Below are 21,752 nucleotides of genomic sequence, written 5' to 3' on the forward strand. Positions count from 1 at the left end.
CGACGTCATATTGAACCCTATGGACTAGGAATGGGATGTCACTTAAGTTCATATGCGAGTCAAGGCAGGTGAGTGAATACTTTTGGCAATATAGTGTATATATATATATATATATATATTATTATTAGAATTAATAATAATAATAATAATAATTATTATTATTATTATTATTATTATTATTATTATTATTATTATTATAGTAATAAAACATGCTTAATATCACCCTTTTATAATTTGGTTATCTAATGTCCACTTGGCCGACATTTCCTTTACTGTTATCATGCTTAAAGTGTCAAGCAGCACTTTTCCTCCCATGAAAACCAAAATTGGTGTTTAAAAAAATGGCAAAAGCACCACTTTTGTTTTTAACAAAAGAAAAAAAAATGGCCCCAAAAATATTGACCTAAAAAGCTGTGGCAGTGTGTCTATGCTAACATGTACACATACACACTTACACATAGTGTAACCATTTTGCATTTTTAAGTAATATAGTGTGAATATATTATCTCCCCAGTGAACATAGTGTAAGTGTATTTACATCATTATATAGTGTAACCGATTTTACATCCCTAATGAATAAAGCGTAACCATATTTGCATTCCTAATGAATATAATGAACATATGTAACCATATACATGTCTAATGTATGCTAAGTCAAACCTACATTGATAGATTTTAGTTCATTTTACTGACCCAAGAAAAAGGTCTCTATTTAGCCTGACATAAAGCGAGAGTCTGACAGAAAGCAAGTCCCAGTCGAGAGCATGCGAGATATGGAAAGGGGAAGGGGCTTCCAGGCGGTGTCAGTTAATATCACTGCAGAGTAATACTGCATCTCCTGTTTAATGGTGCAGAAAATCATTTCCTAAAAGTTATTACTATTTTTGAGTGAAAACACTCACTAGTGTACTCTGATGTTAAATGGCAGAGTATAAGTTAATAGTGTACATGGATCTGTGCGACAAACACAGCAAGAAATGTTTTATCTCTATCCTGAAGGCTATTCGTAGGATTTAGGAAACAGTTTGGCCAAGAATTAAATGTATACATTGTTTTTCATGTCATATGGAGTAGATTAGCCATGGCAGGTACACGGTGTCCCTTAATACAAAGAGGTTAATACTAGATCCACCTCACAGACGAACTTTGACCCCAAGCCTGATTAATCTGTCACAATCATATCAAATTTAGCTGATAATTTGTGATTAATTCATGGCATGTTAGCAAAAAACCAAGGCTTTGAAAAATGATGAGCGTGTATTACATTTGCATAAAAGCATCCTGAAGAATGATGATTCAGTGAGAACAAAAACAGTTATGAAGCTTGTAGGTCCTGTATGATACTTATACAAATAATAAACTAATGTATTATTATTTTATTACTAATAATAAACCTGTGCATCTTTTATCTCATTTTATGCTGATTTAAATTGACTATTAACCATTTTACTACTTATTATAAATATAATTTGGCCATTAAATGGAGACAAAGGAGACAATGTGGTAAACAGATGATATGGGATGACCCCCTGAAATAAGGGGGTCAGTTCAAGAAGTTTTCAAACTCATCTGAACCCCAGGGTCACCTCTATTTAATAGAAAGTAAAGAAATAAATGCCATGTTTTGAAATCTCTTATGTTTAGGGATTTGCATCTCTGTTGCAAATCTTTCTTGTGGGCTTGGGACACAATTTTGCATATCTTGAAGGTTTTATCATGTCTTCTTTTTAGTGTAAATTAGTGACAGTAAACTCTTTCTTGCCTTGCAGTATTATACACATACACTGACCAGGCATAACATTATGGCCACCTGCCTAAAATTGTGCTGGTCTCCCTTTTGCTGCCAAAACAGCCCTGACCCGTCATGCACTGTGTATTCTGACACCTTTCGATCAGAACCAGCATTAACTTCTTCAGCAATCTGAGCAACAGTAGCTCGTCTGCTGAATCGGATCACACGGGCCAGCCTTTGCTCTTCTCATGCATCAATGAGCCTTGGCCGCCCATGACCCTTTCACTGGTTCACCACTGTTCCTTCCTTGGACCACTTTGATAAATACTGACCACTGCAGACCGGGAACACCCCACAAGAGCTGCAGTTTTGGAGATGCTCTGATCCAGTGGTCTAGCCATCACAATCTGGCCCTTGTCAATCTCGCTCAAATCCTTACGCTTGTCCATTTTTCCTGCTTCTAACACATCAACTTTGAGGATAAAATGTTCCCTTGCTGCCTAATATATCCCACCCACTAACAGGTGCCATGATGAGGAGATAATCAGTGTTACTCACTTCACCTCTCAGTGGTCATAATGTTATGCCTGATCAGTGTACACTCATGACTTGATTATAAATTCATTAGGGCATTGCTTATTCACTATAGGAGACCCTGAGGCTCTTCTGGAGCTCGCCTGTAGGTTTTAAGCTCATACAGACCCTTCAGTGTGCATAATCGAGATTTGAAGAGAGTTGGACTTGAGTACCTTCACTGCTTCTTCTGGGGTGAGAGAAACTTTAAGCTCCAGGTTCTCAATCTGCCTCAACTTCTTCTGCAGTTTCCTGACTTCCCCCATCTGCACACCTCCGACACCTCAGTCCTTTAAACCCCAGCTGAGACGGACTCGTGGTGATAAAAGCGCTCTTGTAAAATCTATAAATTAGAAGATATGTTCAGTCATTTCAAACCCGGAGTCAGAGATTTAGTGGATGTATATCTGGCGTACTGTTTCTATAAAAACCCCTGGTGGACGAACTCAACTGTAAACGTGGACAGAGAAAACGGAAGTCAACAAAGAACCAGAGCGCACGGCTGAATCCCAAATAGCTTACTACTTCCTGTTTCTGTGTACTATTTATGGTATCTGACAATGCCTCCTACGTCCAATCTAGGGCACTTTATAATACCTAGACGGCGGTTTGTTATACAGCCTTCATTTGAAGAGTTGAACGGCGTCGCATCGGCTTCCGGAGATTTGTTTGTTTGTATATTCTGTTGTTTGGTTGGACATGGGAGTTAAATATAGATAAATTGAAAGATTTTTGTTTTCTCTTGGATGCCATTTTCCACAACAATGACTAAAAACAAGTTCCTGTGCTAATGGGTTACATTCTGGCACAGTTGATATACACAGCGCTCTGTATAAACATTCACCTACTGGAACATTATAGCGTGTTAATAACTATACCGGAAACTGGCTTCAGTGATATAATATGTTAATAAAATAGCTAATACAAAACAGCTCATAACACACTTGAAGTGGGGGAGGGGAGGATTCTAGTAAAGTTTACAAAATTATTTTATTTTAAAAAAAATCGATTAGAACATCACAAAAAGCAGAATTATATCTTTCTGATATAGTTATATCAGTATTATATCATCAGTAATCATCATGTATGGAGAATATTAGTCCGAGAAGCAACCAACAAGTCAGGAATACTCTCAGTCTGATGCTACCACCACCATGTCTCAGTGTGGGCATGATGGGCAGGGTGATGAGCAGGGTTAGGGTCCTTAAACTAGCGCTGTGTCAAGGCCGAAAATGTATACTGTATACTATCTGTATATACGCTGTCTATTATCTCTGTTACTGTTGTACATACAATGTACATAATGCACACATATTGCAAATATATAATTACTCTTTTCTTTACACTTTATATGCTGTAAATACAACTTGCGCATACTTTTCTATGCATATACTACCTGCCATGGCCTTATTTATTTGATGGACATATATTTACATATTTATCTGTCACACATCTGTTATAATAATAATAATAATAATAATAATAATAATTATTATTATTATTATTATTATTATTATTATTATATAATATTGTTATTATTGTTGTTATTATTATTATTATTGTATAATTACATAACCATTATACTCATTACTATCATGTTAGAATTTACAGTCATTGAGTTACAATACCACTAGCAGCCTACTTTTTACTGAAATCATATAATCATATTCAATATGATTTCAACGTTGTAAAGCAGTGTGTGTGTGTGTGTGTGTTTGTGTGTGTAATAAGGAACATTAGAAACAGGTTAATTGATATATCACCTTTATACATGTACATGTATATGTATGGCATTACACATGTAGCACTGTAGCCCTAAATATTCAATATGTCCTCTATATATATATATATATATATATATATATATATATATATATATATATATATATATATATATATTAGGTAAACCAGGTAAATATTACAATCCTCCCGGTTGCCTTTATGTAGTATGTACAACTCGATTTTGGACGCACCCTGGATATTTTGACCTCACTGAACGGGAAATGACATCACGGCGCACGGAAGACGTTCGCGCGATTTGACCTCACCCGGAGGAAGTGGAGCGTAGACAGTTCGGGCAACTCCGTAAGAAAAGGGAAAAAAATAGAAAAAAACGAAGGAACGAAAACTCGTTGAATTTCTTCAGTTGAGTGTTTTTCGGAGCGACTTCACAAACTATCCCGAGCGGAGGAAATCCCCGGGCGAGGGGAACCAAAGTCTCCACGACTGGGTAATTTAGGCTTGATTTTTTTTCGTTTGAACCTTGTTTTTTTTTTTGCTGTTAATTTCGGCCTCCTTCTCCTTCCGTGTGCCGGAAGTCCTGCGTGAAGCCTCGGTTTCGGCGTCGACGGTTTTTTTTCCTTCTCACTTGTTATTTTTTTTCTCCAATCCTCGTGTGCGCTGTTTTTTTTTTTTTTTTTCAGTTTATTTTCACGGGCCCGACAGCGGGAGTGGGTGAATGTGAGTTAACGTTACACCTCCCAGAAGATAATGTTACGGGCTGCTAATGAATTTGCATCAGTCACCGACGAGGCTCTGTGTTTTTTTTTAATAAACATTATATCATTTTATTTTGATATGCACCGGGTTTTTTCCCCCAAAATAAAACCCACCATAAAAACACTTCCTGTTTTGCATTAGTAATAAGCAGATGGTGTGTTGTGTCTGGCTTTGATAAGTATTTAGAGCTGCGTGTCTCGAGAAGAAAAGCGCGCGCCAACTAAAGTGGCCTGCGTTCGAATCGGCCCGAGACTGCACAAAGACAATCAGAGAATCCGGTATTATTTATTAACCCCGGCCTGAGAGCTGTAGCTGTGGGGCTGTGTGCTAACACTCACACACACACACACACACACACACACTGCTTTATGGACATGTTAGCCTGATGGGCCTTCACTCAGGACCGCTGTTCTTCCGGGACATTTCTATTAAAAATGAAATTGCATGTTTACTTTTCAGTGTAGTTCCAGGATGTTGGCAGTCTACTTCAGTTTCACTTCATACTCGCATTTCTGCTTTAGTGATTCAGTAATATCTACAGATGCTTTAGTTATCCAGCTCTACAGAGATCCCCCTCTGGGTTTCCTCAGAGATACCACTTTAATGACCTTTTGACTATATTTTTTTTCCCACTTCTTTATCAGCAAACCGAGAGCGGTCAGGTTCTCACCAATCCTTTTAGCCTCTGCGATGATTTTCTATACTAATCCCACAATGATGTGATGAAGCCCAGGCGCTGTTCTCACACTCTGTCCTCAGGACTGTTCTGATTTCTAATCTTCCTACTCATTTTTTTTTTTTGCCCCCCGCCCTCCTTTTTTTAAAATCAGGAATGATGGAGGATTCCCATTTTAACTCCTACTTCTGGTCTCCAGTTCAAGGACAGGTGAGAATTCATGCAGCCCCCCCCCTTCACTTCCCACACACACAGACGTATCTTAAACCATGTGTCCACATAATTTTCCTCATAATGCCTCATGTGTGTGGGTGTGTGTGTCAGATTGAGAATGTTGTGTTTCTAAACAAGGTGAAGGAGCAGCTCGGCCAACAGGACAAAAACCCTGCCTACCCACATGGCTCCTCCCACTATCCCACCACAGCAGTGGTGGCAGTTGCAGGGGGCATGGCCATGGATGGATCTGGGGGGCGTGCCCTGAAGCAGGAACAAGCGCATCCGCCCCATTCTTCACACAGCATCACCGTGGTGCCCGTGCCGTCCACCGGAATCATGACCGCTGGTACAGTACACGTGATTGTGGTTGTGAAATGAGTCAGTGTCCAGTAGCTGAGGATCGGTAATAGATACGTCACAATATATAATATATACAACAGTATTCAGTCCCTCCAGGATTTCGTGATCGTAGAAGTTACGATAGTCAATGCCACGATATTTGAAGAAGCTTACAAACTTTCAAAGTAACCACAGACTTTCTGCAGGTTTGATCCGAGACCCATCGCGTGATGTCATCACAATACACCATTAGCCAAAGCCCTGTTTCATTCATGTTAAGTTACAAAGTTAAGTTAAGAAGCCTTTATCTGTCACGTATACATTACTGCACAGTAAAATTCGTTCTTCGCATATATCATCCTTGGAGGGTTGGGGGTCAGAGCGCAGGGTCAGCCCACCCCTGGAGCAGAGGGGGTTGAGGGCCTTGCTCAAGGACCCAACGGTGGCAGCTTGGTGGTGCTGGGGCTTAAATCCTGATCTTCCGATCAACAACCCAGAGTCTTAACCACTTTAGCTTCCACTGCCCTGTGTGTACCCTGTGTGTCAAACATGAGCCCAGCGATCATAACCTGTGTTTTCACTGATAGGAGTTTTAAAATAAAGAATCTTTGCTGCAAAAACAGGCCAAAAAACAAGCATTTTGGCCACAACATTTACAAAAAAAAAAAAACTCCTGGAAGGACTGATTATTATGGTTTTCACTTTAACACAGTGGCAGACCCCTTGCTTTCACACTTAGCAGTGCGGTCACGTTTTTACAAGAATTCCTACCGACAGAAGGTTTTTAAAAAGTACTGCCGAACATGTTTTTTGGTCACAGTGGAACACATTTCCAAAGCTGGCAAATGGTTTTCAGAAAAGCATCGAGAGAGCACTTTAAAAAAAACAAACAAAAAAAAAAAACTTGGTGTGGAGCAAATAAGGAAAAAAAAAAAAACCAACATGGAGGACAAAGTCCTGGTGAAAAGATGTATTCTTGTTAGTAAACATGTATATAACTGGAGATTTCTAGTATTTCATTGTAACCGAAATACCAAATTGGCAGTTTATGACACTTTATTTAGTACACGAATTCATGGTTGTCCACACAGTCCTCAGATTTTTGTAGCTGCAGAGTTTCAGTGAAGACAAACAGCATCCTCATCACCAGAGTTAAACCAATCTTAATCTTTATTAATGATGTTAATTAATCAAATCTTGCTAGAAAGACAGGCAAGATAGTTACCTAGCACTGGTAGGAGTGTTATGGTTTACAGTGTAGAGTTTAAAAAATAAAAATCAGCATCAAAATTGCTCTAAATGAACCCTCTGAGAAACCACTCATACAGTGCTCAAGTTGGAGAACATACTCATCTGCAGTTGGCCCAAATGTAACACGGTTAATTTCACCACCGCGTGAAGTATTTTATTTTGCATGTTTGTGATCACAGTTGTGGAAGCAGCAGCATGAACAGAGCTGTCACCATTTTATAGGACAAAAATATACTACCCCTTTCTCTGTCTCGTCAGGCTTTTTTTTTCCTTTTTGCAAAATAAGCCAAAACTACAGCAACTTCCTCTTTCACGTCTGTGCATATTGTCCTTAGATTATTTTGTTGCCTTTTGACCCCCGCAGCGAAGTACAAGTTCTCCTTAAATATTGTCATGACTGCTTGCTGAACCGTTGTAGATTCGTTTAGTCCTTTCATTTGAAGTGTATAGCTGGCTTAAGTTTAAAGCAATTTTGCATCAAAAAATCTCGTTTTGAAGACAGGTAGCTTAATTTGGCCAAATGTGTGCTCTTACCTAGCAATACAATATCACTACTCTACTCAGCATCTATGATCTGTCACTCCATCTGAGGATCTGTCTAATAGCGAACATTTTCCTCACTTCCTCACTTTTCTGATGAACAATCATATTGTTAATGTTCCTAGGCAAGCCATTTACATGGTTAAATTTAATAAACCCCTCTGACTCATTGTGACAGGAAGTTGACACTGCCGAGTTTTCACTGATGCCTGTCACTCAGAGATGCAGCTGTTCAAGTTCAGAGCATTTTGATGCCTGTTAGGAAAATGGCAACGACAAAGAAAATGTTTACAGGCCATCATCTTTTCCACATCCCTGCCTACGCCTTCTCTGGAAACTAGAAGGCATATGCACGCAGCTCTGGTCGATGGAGCTCATTTCTGGGTTGGAAAACTATGTACCACATCTTAAACCAAAGCAATGAGAGAAATAGTGAAGTGTATAAACAACAATAAAAACTTAGAAATTAAAGTTATACAATGGGAAGTTTACATGCCGCCTAATAATCTGACCAGTAGCTCAATGGGAGTAAACAGCCTTCATGTTTACACCAAAGTCTGAACAGAGTGAATCAGTAGAAGCCTAAACGCAGTTGTATCCACTTGTCCATTGAATAAGGTGGGAAAGATTCAATCCAGTAAGTTTAACCACAATTGTGTAACCAAGTGTGTGTTCGTGTCACAATCAAACTGCTCTGTAAGAAACAATCCACGTCACACTGTTTCAAGTACCTGTTTGGTAAATGCTGGACCCAAGATAATCTCAGTAAAGTTCCGTGTTTTATATTCACCAGAAATGCATCACAGACGCACCACTGTTAAAAAGGGGAAATGTTTAATAGAACCTTTATTACTTGTGTTTGAGTAGTAGTAGATGAGTTACAGCATTAAGTATCTGTTTTGCTGTTGTGTACGTTTCTCGTTGTTTTCAATAACCAGAGCCGTATTACTGAAATCTAAAATACCTGGCAACTCTTCTTCTCGCTGTCCATTTAAATGACACTCGGGTGACGTTTGGCCGACATGGAAATGAGGTAGAATCTGTTAACAAAGCAGGCAGTGTGTTTAAAAAGCTAGAACATGCTGACTGGACACTGGACCATTGACATTAAAACCACTAAAAAACGCACATAAAGAAAGATCTGCAATTTGAAATGAACTGGTGATGTAAACATAGCCAATATCTCTGTACAGCTGTTTATTTATTTGTTTATTAATACTCTGTCTCACTCTTTGTCTTTACTTTTCTCACTTTGTTCAGCGGGATTAGTCACTCTGGTTTCTCCGGTATCTTCCGCTCCGTCTCTCATCCCTGGGCATCCAACAACTACTATGATAACAGTACACACAGGTAACACAGCATCACGGTCTCTTCAGCGGATGCTAAACATCTGAAAGAGAAGACTAAAATCTGCAGTATTTTTTACTAATTCAAATGAATACCTTTCCATACTTCTCTCAGACAAGAAAGAAGACGGCATGTCCTGCTCCCCGGTTGTCATCCCGGTGCCATCAAAGCGAGGGAGGAAGAAGAAATCCACTCTCCCGTTAGTGGGCTCTCCGACAGGAAGTGACGCACTGATGCTCGGTCACCTGGCTGGACAGGTATGTCAGGTATTAATTGTAGGAGTTGAAACCTCTTCTAGGATGAAATGTAGGAATAAAACACAACTAGGTGTGCCATTCTTGATGATTCTTTTTCTTTAGTAAAGATTGATGTGACACTTTTTATCCTTTTATAGTTTAGATTTAGATCATGGGGTGCATCCACTATATATTTCACAGCGACTGTATTGTTACTATAGAAACATTAACATACCATACTTCGAAAGAATACGTCTTTATAAACCTGGGACCTGAGCTGCACTACTGTTCGAGCATCGCTGTTCTAGGAAATTAATGACCACCTTCTGACCAATCAGATTAGAGAATTCATCAGCACCGAGGTACAGAACTGTGACTGCAAACAAAGCGGTTATGAAACACTTCATATTATCATTTTAATTTCCTCATCTTTCATGTTTGGAAAGCTGAAACGGCCGTACACGGGAATGAAAATGTCATTTTATGTAAATAATACGGACAGTGTTTCCCTAATTGCCTGCTTCTTTGCGCTTCCATTTTAGTGTAGACACAGTTTACACAGACATTTTGAATAAATGTGTGGTGTAGACTTCTACGTGACCTTTTCTTCTCTTTATTAAAGCCATTCAGCTGGGTCTCTAGTGCCTAACATTATAGAGAAATGGTTTATGTATTATAAAAAGATGTGCGGCGAATTGTTTCGACCTGTTCTCATTACAGAGGCATCGGTCGAGCCTGTAATAAAGAAATATAACTTGAAGCGGTAATAAGAGATTTTACAATGTTGCTCATCTAACCCAGCGTATAGCATATAGTCCAGCAGCTGTAAAACATCGCGGCATTTCTGCTCTCTCTCTAGCATGACTACGACTAAAAATGGTGTTGTTTGATCAAGCGTACCTTATGGTGTAGATAAAATGTAATACGAAATGTCAGTTCATTCTTAAAGGGAAATTCCATGGCATTTCCACAGTACTCTTGGTCTTTCGAAGCAAAATAAACCAGTGAAGACATTTGGTCAGCTCAGATCAACTGTTTTTAAAGCGTCAGGATACTGCACTTCCCAAAAGACGTACAATAGACTATGTTCTATGCAGAGTATGAATTTTAGAAGGGTCACATTGTCTATGGAACACTAACCGGACGTATAAGCCTTTTCCCAGCCGATGGCAAATGACCTCACATTTATGTAACGCAACACCGCTTTACAGCTTTATCACAGTACAGTGAATCTTTAAAATGTTGAAAAATAAATCGCACAGCATGGCCTACTGAAAAGACATTTGTCCAGTCTTCAGCCATCTTGAATTCTTTTCTCAATCAGCATCAGTACACACTGGTAGCGCCGCCCCTCTTCTACTGTATAAGTGTCGAGTGTTTTTGAACATTCTGCAGTTCACGTTTTTGAGTGAATAAATGCATGATCCAGTACATGAAGTGCATTTCTTGTTGGGGTTTTCAGTGTGAACACACCATTTATACCACACAGTGGAGTTGAATAGAGCACAAGTATGTGATTTAGGACACATCTACTGTTTGTTATACACACACTACCAGTAAACTGCACTGCATTTTAAGTTGTAATGCTGATAAGGCTAAAATAGTGACACAGCTGTATAAATGACTTATTTTCTATACTCTCGTCCTTATATTCTCCGCAGTTAGCAATGATTTGTTGCACCATTTCAACAAATTAGTTTGTGACTAGTGAAAAAGCTAGGATTCTTTAGAATCAGATTAGCCATTTAGAAACGTAATGAAATAAATCATAGCCTATTGCAAACATAAATCTGCTTCGGTGGTTAAGTATCTCTCCCTCTCCCTCTCCCTCCTCTCCCAGCTTTCTCTTTGGGAGTCTGCTTCTTGTTTAAATTGGTAAACGTTTAGGGCAGTTTGGAAGTAATCAGTGTTCTTGGCATCCTCATAAGTACACAGGCTAAATGTAAATACAAACACAAGGATCATGAGACTGAAGTTGCTTGATTTTGTGTGTTTACCGAGTTACCATCAACCTAAAAAAAAAAAAGAAAACACGAAATGAAGCAAGATTAAAGGTGCAGTGTGTAAGATCGTGAGGTTAAGACATTTATTTCTCCTCCTACGCAGTGTGATTTGTAGATGAAAGTCAGCTGATTTGTCCTCATTGTGGAATTTGGATTGGTTAGTGAGAGAAGTCATGATGCAGTGTGAGTCCATGTGAAACTGAGACATTGGCAATCTCTAGCTTGGACCAAATGAGCTTCAACAGTCACTCATTGGACTTGCTGATTCCACTGGATGAGAAGAGGAGCAGGTTTTGGTTATTAGCAAAAGATGCACTGATTTCAACCATCAAGCCGCTGAATGCAGAATCAAAATGCATACACACAACCTGCTACGGCTTATGCAACACGCAGATGTGAGATAATTATATACCAAAACTATTAACAGATTTGTTGTTGCTAGAGGCAGCCGTGGGTCCAGTGAGTACAGATGTAGTTTGAAGCAGGAACTAAACGAAATAAATGACTCGGTGACTGGAACTGATTTGTTCTTTATTGACCTTTTTGACTCCTCATACAAATTATTTCTTTATCTGTGAATAAAATGTATAAAACCAAACTTGGTTATATCAGGCATGAGTGAGTCATTGAACACGTCTGCTCACCCTGCGTGTGTTTTTCACAGCGCTTTGAAAAATCACTTGCTTTTAGTATGGATACTGTCATACTAAACAAGTTTGTCTCTGCACCATTGGTGCTGTTAGTATTTAGGCATACTTATTAGGAAGCTTAAGTGGTTTGGGAGCAGTTTGAATCATCTCTGAACGTGTGGTGACTGGGCATGAGAGATTAATGCGTGCCGCACCAGCAAAGCTCACAGTGCAAAATATTCTTCCACATGTAGTTTGCAATACTATATTTCAACCAGAGAAGTGTGGATTTTACATGCAGCAGTTTTAAGTAATTTCGTGTTAACTAAGAACCAAATTTAAAATAATGTTGAGTATAAGGTTTATGCAATCTGTGACGCTCAGATTAATAAGGTTTTTTTATTTACCCATTTAGAGTCCATATGAACGGCTTCTTAGTCGTGACCCTATTCCCTACGTTGGCATATTTCTTTCCGTAACAGGAAGTCAGAGTGACGTCATGCTGAACTGCTTGACTTAAGAAACCTTAGCTTGGTGAGACAGCTAAATGTGGAGAACAGCAAAGAGTTTAACCAGGACCTTTTACGTATGAGGTCTTACTGATGGAGAAGCCCAGACAGTGTACAAGGTCAGTTCTCGCTGTTTCCTGACTTATTCCTGCACTGCATCCCAAGTTGGTAAAACACCTCTGAATGCACCTGTCCTATAACTGTGGCCTTGTACAGCTTCCATCCATCTTCTGCACCACTTATCCCGTCCCAGGGGCCACCCATCTCACACACACCCAGACACTATGGACAACCTGGGAATGCCAATCAGCTTACAATGCATGTCTTTTAGAACTGGAGGAAGAACTCTACCTCAAGCTATTTTTTTAAATCCTTAATCAAGCAGTGGTAGATAAGGAAATGGTCTAGACTGCCAGGAAAAGACACAGCCAAAAACACTTAAAAAAAAAACAAAAAAAAAAAAAACAAAAAAAAAACGTTTACTCCTAGTAAGCAAGTTAAGTCCCACCACTGACTGGGAGTGGAGTATATAGCTCTAGAGATCATTTAATTGGACCATAGCAAAGTTTTGCCTAATTAGGAATCATCAGGATGTGAGCAGTGTAATTATTTTCCCCAAAGCAAACTAGAAAACAAGAATATCAGTCATATTGTTGTGGATTACAGACATACTGAAAGCTCTGATTTTAGAGGTACTGTATTTCTCCATCGATGGTCTATACAAGCCCAGTCTGCATCAGTATTAGGCCAGCCAGGTTCAATGCATTTCTCACTGTACAGCACGTCAAACAAGTCTCTCTGCTGTTGCTCGGCAGGAAGTGACAGAAGTGTGAGAAATGCTGTGTGTTAACAAGTTGAGCAAACAAAATTATGTGAGGGCCAGCATGTGATACCTCTGTGAGCTGTCTTACCAAAATGTTAGTAATTGATAATTGAAGAAAACAGAAATCTCACTTGTCTTAAGAAACAGGGTGTTTTTTTTTAAATATCACACTACAGATGTTTTCTCCTCTCCTCTCCTCAGCATCATCCTGCCGACCCCTACGACCTCTCTGCCGACGAAGGGCCTGCTGGAAAGGAGGGTGCAAAGACATACAGGTACAGTGTCTTAACCATTAGCATGCCTGCTGTGTGTGTGTGTGCGTGTGCGTATGTGTGTGTGTTTCTGAAAGCTTCTAGCCAAGGCAGGACTGAAATAGAGATACTTAGTGCATTGTCCACTTGCTCTGCAGCAATGCATGGCCCCCAACACACACACACACACACACACATGCGCGCTTGTGCTTCTTAGGCTATGTTGAATGTGTCTCAGTCCATATGTGTGTTGGCTTCTCGTAGTATAAGTAGTGTTTCACTAAGTGTGTGTCATTGGCTGCATGTGCCAGCATGGCTTTGCCAGTTCCAAACACACACGCACGCACACACAAACACACACACATGACAGCACAATTACTCTCCTCCACTCGCTCGGTCACTACTCTCTCCTTCATCTGTCTGCGCTTGTATGTCTTGCCTTTCCTTCTCATCTTTCTGAATTGTCGGCAGAGTCTACAGTTTCCCTCTGTTGTTTTTCTTTCACTGATCTCATCCCCTCTCTCTCTGTCTCTCTCTCTCTCCCTCCCCCTTTCTCCCCACCCCACACTCTCTCTCTCTCTCTCTCTCTCTCTCTCTCTGTCTCTTTCTTTCCCCTCTCTTTCATACCCCATGTCATTCCACTCTACTCTTCATATTTCCTCACCTGTTCTCCTCCTCCATTCATTCTTTCACCTCGACTTACCCATGACCCTATATCATCTTTTCCCGACTTTCCCTCTCTTCACATCTTCTTGCTCCTGTGTTTCCTTCGGCTCATCTCTCTACTTTCTCCCCATCCTCCTATTTCCTTCCCCGGAATGTGTGTGTGCGTGTGTGTCTGTAGGTGCCGGATGTGCGGCCTGACGTTCTGCAATAAGTCAGACATGCAGCTGCATTCCAAGTCGCACACGGAGGTGAAGGCGCACCAGTGCCCGCACTGCTCCAAATCCTTCGCTAACTCCAGCTACCTGGCGCAGCACATCCGCATCCACAGCGGCGCTAAGCCCTACATCTGCTCCTACTGCCAGAAGGCATTCAGGCAGCTCAGTCACTTACAGCAGCACACACGGTACTGGAGGATGCACTGAGCGCCAGGATGTGTAGTGTGTGTGTTTGTGTGTGTGTGTGTGAGTGAGAGAGAGAGAGAGAGAAAGAGAGAGATGGATCTAAAGATTACTAATTAATGGTAAACACTCAGAACTTTGAATTTGTGTAGCTTAAAGCTTATTCATTTGAAATCAACAAGGTTTGCAGTGGGTTTCAGGTATCACTGTCACATTCCCATGTTTCTCCCAAACATCAAGCCCAAGCTGGTGTTTGTTCAGAGAACCAATGGATTTTATATGGTTATGAACCGTTACATAATCCAGTGTGGGAGTTTTCCAATACACTCCTAACGGTCTAAAAAAGCCAATAAACATTAAAGACCATTACAAATTTTACCTCTGAAATTTAAGAACACTTCATCTAATATCGAATTCTTTAGATACTGTACACAGCACAGAGATACTGGCATAGACATAGAATACCTGAGAAGAGACATGATGCATAAAGTAATAGAGATTCATGCTCAGGGCTTCAGTTAATGTTTCACATCAAACATTAGAGTGACTAACACCAGCGTCAGACATCAGTGAATTTTTCTGAGGGATGGTTGTCTGTGTCAGACTGAGCGTTTCAGAAACTGCTCATCTCCTGGGATTTTCACGCACAGAGGCCTCTGTTTACCCAGCAACAAAAACCACCAAGTTGAGCACTCTGCCTTGTAAAAAAAATAATAAATAAATAAAAAATACATCAACTGAAGCTCTTGATCTGTATCTGCATGATTTTATGCATTATGCTGCTGATTGAATAATTGCATCAATGAACAGGGGTATGTGTGTTCCTATTAAAGAGGCCAGTGAGGGTATAAATCATACATTTTTCATACTGTTACCCATTTTATTAGTGTTTATAAGTGTGTAGCTGCTCCAAACAGGTTTGATCAGCATTAATGGTGCAGCTCCTAACAAGTTTTCTTTAATTTCTTCATTGGAACACTGATTCATGGTTCCCAGCATGACGTCTACTCCATTTTCCAAGCACCACCAGTTCTTGGTTCAAGACCAGCAGTGGTTTGGCTCATTTGTGATGCAAGTTATGGAACGTGTCGAGATTAAGCGCCAGGACTAGTTCCTTGTTGGCAGAGAAGAGCTATGTGAAAGGGCATGATGTGACATGTCCTGCAGCACTGCCAGGGAATTAGGATACTATCCTGGGCTTTTCTCTATCTCAATGTCCTCTAGACATGGAGCAGCAATAAAGAATGCAACAAAATGCTTCTTTCTAGAGGAATATAATATTGTCTGTATGGCTTGGGATGCAGGGAAGCTCGGGTTAGGTATGTACTTGCATAAGAAGAGACAAAGGTTTAATCACATTCCTGCAAAGAGGCACCAGCAGTTGTTTTTATGCTTTAAATGTTTTGAACAAACCATAGTTGAGTCAGCGTGAGACACTGAGACCTCATGCTGGACCCGTTTCTGAATGAGTGAGTAAGAGCCAGTTTATGTGTCTGTGTTTGTTCGAACGTTTCTTTGCTTTCTCACACTTCTGCGCTCTTCTATTTCTGAATTCCCTCGTTTCCTTCCTGTCACACCTTCCATTACTACTCAAACCTATCCTTTTTCTCAGCTACGTTTTATCGCCTGCAGATGTCTCGCTCTGACTCTCAACCATTGCACAGACTCACACAAACATATTAAGAGCAGGAGCAGTATAATAGAGGTCACAGAAAGGTCCTCTGCCGTGCTGAACTCTGTACAACATTATATTAATGTCTGCAGGGCTTTTTTTTTTTTTTTTTTTGTACATTAAATGGTGGAGTTGATGGATCTGGCCTTGCTGTCACCTTAGAACAAACATTTCCATCTGTCACCCAACCACCAGGCTTTACAAGAACAATCAGAGAGCAAGTCATTATTTGATATCAAATGTAAATAAAATTTCAACCCCAATATGGAAAGAGTTTATTTATACTATACAGTGATACTCCATTTATAACACACGTTAAATATTTGAATATATTTATACAGCTTGGTGGTAAACGGTGAGCTGATGTAAATGTTGCTTAAAAATATAGTGTTTGTGACAGGGATATATTTAGTCTAGACACGTTAATTAGAATCATATCAGCTATGGAGGAGTGTGAATAATAGAGAGAATAAAATGAGATGACTCAGGTTCTGCATGACGCTAAAGCTAGGAGCATAGCACAATGCATTTACAGATCTTCATACACAGTCCTCTTTCTATTCTAGTGCCACTGCCATCAGTCTCCCTCACTCACCCTCTTTTTCCCTTTGCCTTTCTTTCCATACAGAAACCACACTGAATCCAAACCCCACAAATGTCCGCACTGCTCAAAGTCGTTCGCCAACACCAGCTATTTGGCCCAGCACGTGCGGATCCACACCGGAGTGAAACCATACACCTGCTCTTATTGCCAGAAGACGTTCAGGCAACTCAGCCACCTACAGCAGCATCACAGGTAGCCCTCTCTATCCTCCATCTCCCCAATCACATCACCTCTCTTTATCATTATCCTCTTCTCTTCTCTCTTGTCTTTTAATTCTATAAGAGAAACATGTTTTTCTCTCTCATTTGTGCAGAATCCACACAGGAGACCGGCCGTATAAATGTACCCATCCAGGCTGTGAGAAGGCCTTCACTCAGCTATCAAATCTTCAGGTATAGAGAATCTACTACCTTTTTTTTTTTACGAATCTGATAAAATTCTAATAATTGTACCCACACATGCAAATTATGGATAAATCAGCATAGCATATTTGCTTATGTTGCTGCATGCTGCTGTATGTTATCGACACACTTCACTGACATGAATAATGCATTATTTTTTACTAACTATATTTGTTTGGAATGTGTGAATGCTATGATTCACCGAAAAACAACCACAGAACACACTCATCAGGAAGTATAATACAGCCTGCATGTCGTATTTTCGTATAACTGTATGGTCTAAAGAATGGTAATCTGCGATTTGCACATTTGTTAATTTAATGAATGACACATCACCCTTTCTAAAGTTCTGTTTGAGTTAGTAGCTGTTATCTCTTAGAACAGCAGTCATTCCGTTACCAGCCTTTTTTCTTTTTTTTTTTTCCCTCTTTTCTGGAAAACAAAAATCCATGTCATGTGACAGAAACTGGAAGCTCTTCTATCCCAAACAGTTTCCCATGTCGGGAAACTCTACAAAGCACCTTGTTTGTTAAAAAGTACTGACACCTAAAACTCCTTTCAGAAAGGTCTCCTAACAGACAGCCAGAGGTTTCCCATGTAAGGCCTGATAAAGGTAGCCAACATGGCCCTTAAAATGAATTTAGCAGCCATGTTTTACATTTTAACTATTTAAAAGAAAAAAGGGCTTTTTGTTATTACACTTTTGAGAAAAACAGCACATTAATCCCAAAGGCCATAAATTTGTCTGCTTACAAAATGTGCTAACGATGTAATTGTTCATTTAGCAAGCTTAACCTGACTCTGTAAACATGACTCTTTCCAAAAGAGAGAGTAACAGAGGTGAATTCCTATGCTAATAACGCACTTTTAATAGTACGAGGTACTTTATTTTTCTGTAGCTTTATGACATGTTTACATAATCAAGCCCATTCAATACTACATTCATGAGGCGTAGTGGAGAAATTAAACTGATTTTGTTTTGTGGTCCGACTCACTTAACAAGGGTCATGAATCCAGTTACATAAACTAGTTTTATGCCTCTGGCATAAATTCAACAAACTTGGTGGTGAGATATGTGTAGGTCTACCCAAGAGTTTCCTGGCTAGTTAATAACATTGTATGGATTGACTCTTATCCTTAAACTGTATACCATATACAACTACTACTGTTACTTTCCTTATGATAAGAAAGAAAGGACAAAGGTGATGGAGAAATAAGCCACAGTTTACTCATCAGGATATATTTGTTTTTTATTCCTGAAACTTATGCTACATTCATATATACAGTCAGTGATTGTTGCTGCCTCGCCAGTCTCTGTACTGTGAAGTCACCAGGAGGCGTTCCTGCTACTGGTTGCCATAGTAAATATGAATAATGAAAAATATCATTGGGTGGCACAATTAGCATTCAAAATCATTTTTCTTTGTGCCAATTGCTAAAATGATGCATTCCAGAGGACTTGTGTATAAAATCCAGCAGTATATATGTGCACCATATCATACCAGATAAAGGAGAAGCAGTGTGTGCTCCTGGTCACGAATCATGTGTGCTCTACTGTCTTCACTCCCATTGGTAATCGCTGTCCCATATTTGCATCAGGTTCAACTTCTCAAATTTGTTGCATCACTGACCATGCCCACACCTAGTCACCAGCAGTTAGTGTCACTCATTTCCCTGGTTGTAGGCAGCTCTCACTGAAAATGAATGGTCTCTGGACACTTTTTCACACGTGTGAATGCAGCATTGCTTCACTGTACCACTGTTCTCTAAGAGTAGTAGTTTTCTAAACTCTCTCTTGCACAGGCCCATCACCAACTTTACTGCAGTTATCAAAATATGAATGCTGATTGGAATTATTTAATACTGTTTTGGTACATTTTATACTTTAAGCAGCTTGGCTTTTCAGGGGTAAAGTTATTTGGAACAAATTATCAATTATTAGTAATTAGTAATTAGTAATGACATACATTTTAAAAGAACACACAAATTCTACAGCACAAAATGTCATGGTTTGTTTACTGTTGCTTGTGCTACAAAATATTTTAATTTACTTTAACTGGAAGGTGTATTTATATATTGAATTAATATATAAATATTAATTTAACATGAAACAACCATCAATATACTATGAACATGAAAGAAAGGTCAAAAGTTAGCACATTAATTCACAATTAAGGACAATTAATGGTAAATAATTGACCCCTGCACTGACTGTCTTTAGTCATGGATTAATTAATCATGTTCACGTAAATAAGCAAAAATTTTAACTACAGCATGTTAGTAAATGTAAATACTGACACTTGCTTTTAGGTTCACTTCTTAATGAACAACCTCCAGCATGTTACTGATGAAGGTTTATGATGAAGTCATTGTTATTAATTAAAGGAACCTTAATGATGTAAAGAATTACTTTGGATGCCTGACCGATTGCCAGAGATGGACATTTAGTTCTCAGTGTTTTTTTTGTTTTGTTTTTTTAATGATGTATATCTGTTCACAGTCTCACCGTCGCCAACACAACAAAGACAAGCCATTCAAGTGCCACCACTGTAACCGTGGCTATACGGACTCAGCAAGCCTTGAGGTCCATCTCTCAACCCATACAGTGAAACATGCGAAGCTATACTCCTGCGGCCTATGCAATCGCACCTACACTTCGGTATGGCACTAACCTTGACCTTGAGAAGATCTCTATAAACACCTTTATCAGCATTTAATTTCTCCCCAACAATAATCCACCTGCCTTTTCCATTCGCTTACAGGAAACTTACCTGATAAAGCACATGAGGAAACACTCCCCAGATCTGGTACCCACCCCAACGGCGGGTCAGCAGAGCCACAGTCCCGCGCACGGAGGAGGTGCTGGAGGAGGGGGTGCAGGAGGTGCAGATGGAGCTGCAGCAAGTCGTGCCGAGAGGACCAACCCTTACCCACAGCCAGAGGGAGTGCCATGTGTGTTTGACCTGCAGCAGTACAAACCAGTGACAGCACCAGATGTTTCATACAAAACAGTCAGCGTTTCTGATCTGTCCGCTCACAAAGACCTGTGCATCACAGTGGAGGCCTCGGCCATACAGGTGGAACACCTCAGTTCGTGAGGCAGGAGAGGCCTATGGGAAGAAAAGAGTGAACACAGACTCTATAAACAAACGTGGTGCAGCAGAAAGGAATCATCAGTGACGTGATCTTACATGACCTCTCCAGGTACGAGAGGCCTACCTAAAGTAGGGATTAAAAGCAAACGCAAGGACTGATTAAATGAAAGATATGCTGATGGAAAGGAATTTCCTACTAGGCCTGCTCAAGTTCACGGAAACAAAAACAGTCATGGACAAAATTAAATATTGAGAAAATGCCTTTTTTTTCTTTCTTTTATTTTTTTTTTTTAATTTCTTGGTTCTTCACAGATATCCCGCTCTTCCTGGTTCCAATCTATGGCTAGACTTTTTGAAAGCTTTTATTTAATACAGTGGTTGTCATCTGTAGATATTTCTATCTACTATTACACTACGAGATTTACACTTGCGGTTAACGGACAGTATATGAACATCTTCGATATGTTGCGCAATATGCATGTGATATTTTGCCCTTGAAGTAAAAAAAAAAAAAAAAGAAGGGAAAAATCAGTTTTCAATTAGGTTGGGAAAAAATGTATATCTGACTATCTAGTATATTGTGTGTATGTGTGCAAGTTAAAGGATGCTTTAAGTAGTGGTTTCAAAAAAGAGAAAAAAAAAACAAACAAACAAAAACACAAAAAAAAAAAAAAACAAAGAGGATCCTGAGTGTCAACTCTTGCCAGTCACAAGCTCTCAAAATTCTGGCATGGACTTTTAATAATCCTTGTTCACTCTTCATTTGTGTGGATGATGTAATACGCTCACTATTGTTAGTCTACCGCTACTTCATCTTAGTATTAATTCTTGTAATGGATCTTACGCCCTATCATAGTCATTAATACGATCAGAATAGAATTAATTATCCTTTGAAAACAATAATAAAATGTAAAATGTGTCACATACGTGTAGTTTCAGTACCTTTTTATGTCCAAGACAGTTCACCCAGCCAGCTATTGTCTTAAACTCAAGAAGAAGAAAAAATGATACTGAGATTTCCTTAATCTGTGTGTGTTCATTTCTACTTCATAGACTGAAGATACGTTTTGTTTGGCTGTTTCGTGCACTGTAAGGTACATTTCCTTTTAACTGCAGATTTTATTTTAATAATACCTTAAACATCAGCAAACACCGTCATTAACAGTACTAAAGTAAAGTGAAAACTCATCCTTTAATAACATGTAACCTAGTGGTTGTTTATTGCTTGGTGCTCTCTACACGACTTAACGACACTACTCGGTGTCCGAGAGAGCCGCTTGGGTTTTTAAAAT

At 39.5% G+C, this 21,752-nt stretch overlaps 2 protein-coding genes across 9 annotated transcripts in view; one reads left to right on the forward strand and one right to left on the reverse strand.

The window, feature by feature from the left end:
* si:ch211-154o6.3 (uncharacterized protein LOC563854 homolog) overlaps window positions 1-4,490 on the reverse strand; it is a 28,915-nt gene extending 24,425 nt beyond the window's left edge. The window contains exons 1-2 of one of the 4 annotated variants that reach the window (XM_058389289.1): window positions 4,354-4,490; window positions 2,482-2,648 (exon numbers count right to left, since the gene is read on the reverse strand). In XM_058389289.1, coding sequence (XP_058245272.1) covers window positions 2,482-2,571 — 90 coding nt within the window. In that variant the 5' untranslated portion in view covers window positions 2,572-2,648; window positions 4,354-4,490. The other 3 variants (XM_058389269.1, XM_058389279.1, XM_058389300.1) reach the window with 3 other exon arrangements.
* Window positions 4,397-21,384, forward strand: znf384b (zinc finger protein 384 b). 5 transcript variants are annotated; one of them, XM_058389219.1, is made up of 11 exons: window positions 4,397-4,535; window positions 5,635-5,690; window positions 5,805-6,042; window positions 9,087-9,176; window positions 9,288-9,439; window positions 13,575-13,648; window positions 14,469-14,693; window positions 16,989-17,156; window positions 17,278-17,356; window positions 19,866-20,024; window positions 20,128-21,384. In XM_058389219.1, exons 2-11 carry the CDS (start codon window positions 5,637-5,639, stop codon window positions 20,461-20,463), a joined length of 1,575 nt encoding a protein of 524 aa, XP_058245202.1. In that variant the 5' UTR covers window positions 4,397-4,535; window positions 5,635-5,636; the 3' UTR covers window positions 20,464-21,384. The 5 variants fall into 5 exon arrangements, with proteins under 5 accessions (XP_058245202.1, XP_058245212.1, XP_058245220.1 ...); XM_058389229.1 differs by having other exon boundaries at window positions 9,288-9,430; XM_058389237.1 differs by having other exon boundaries at window positions 5,832-6,042.
* Window positions 21,385-21,752: the final 368 nt, after the last annotated feature.

The sequence above is a fragment of the Hemibagrus wyckioides genome, linkage group LG01 (genome assembly GCF_019097595.1).
Source record: "Hemibagrus wyckioides isolate EC202008001 linkage group LG01, SWU_Hwy_1.0, whole genome shotgun sequence".
In the NCBI taxonomy this organism is placed as follows: domain Eukaryota; kingdom Metazoa; phylum Chordata; class Actinopteri; order Siluriformes; family Bagridae; genus Hemibagrus; species Hemibagrus wyckioides.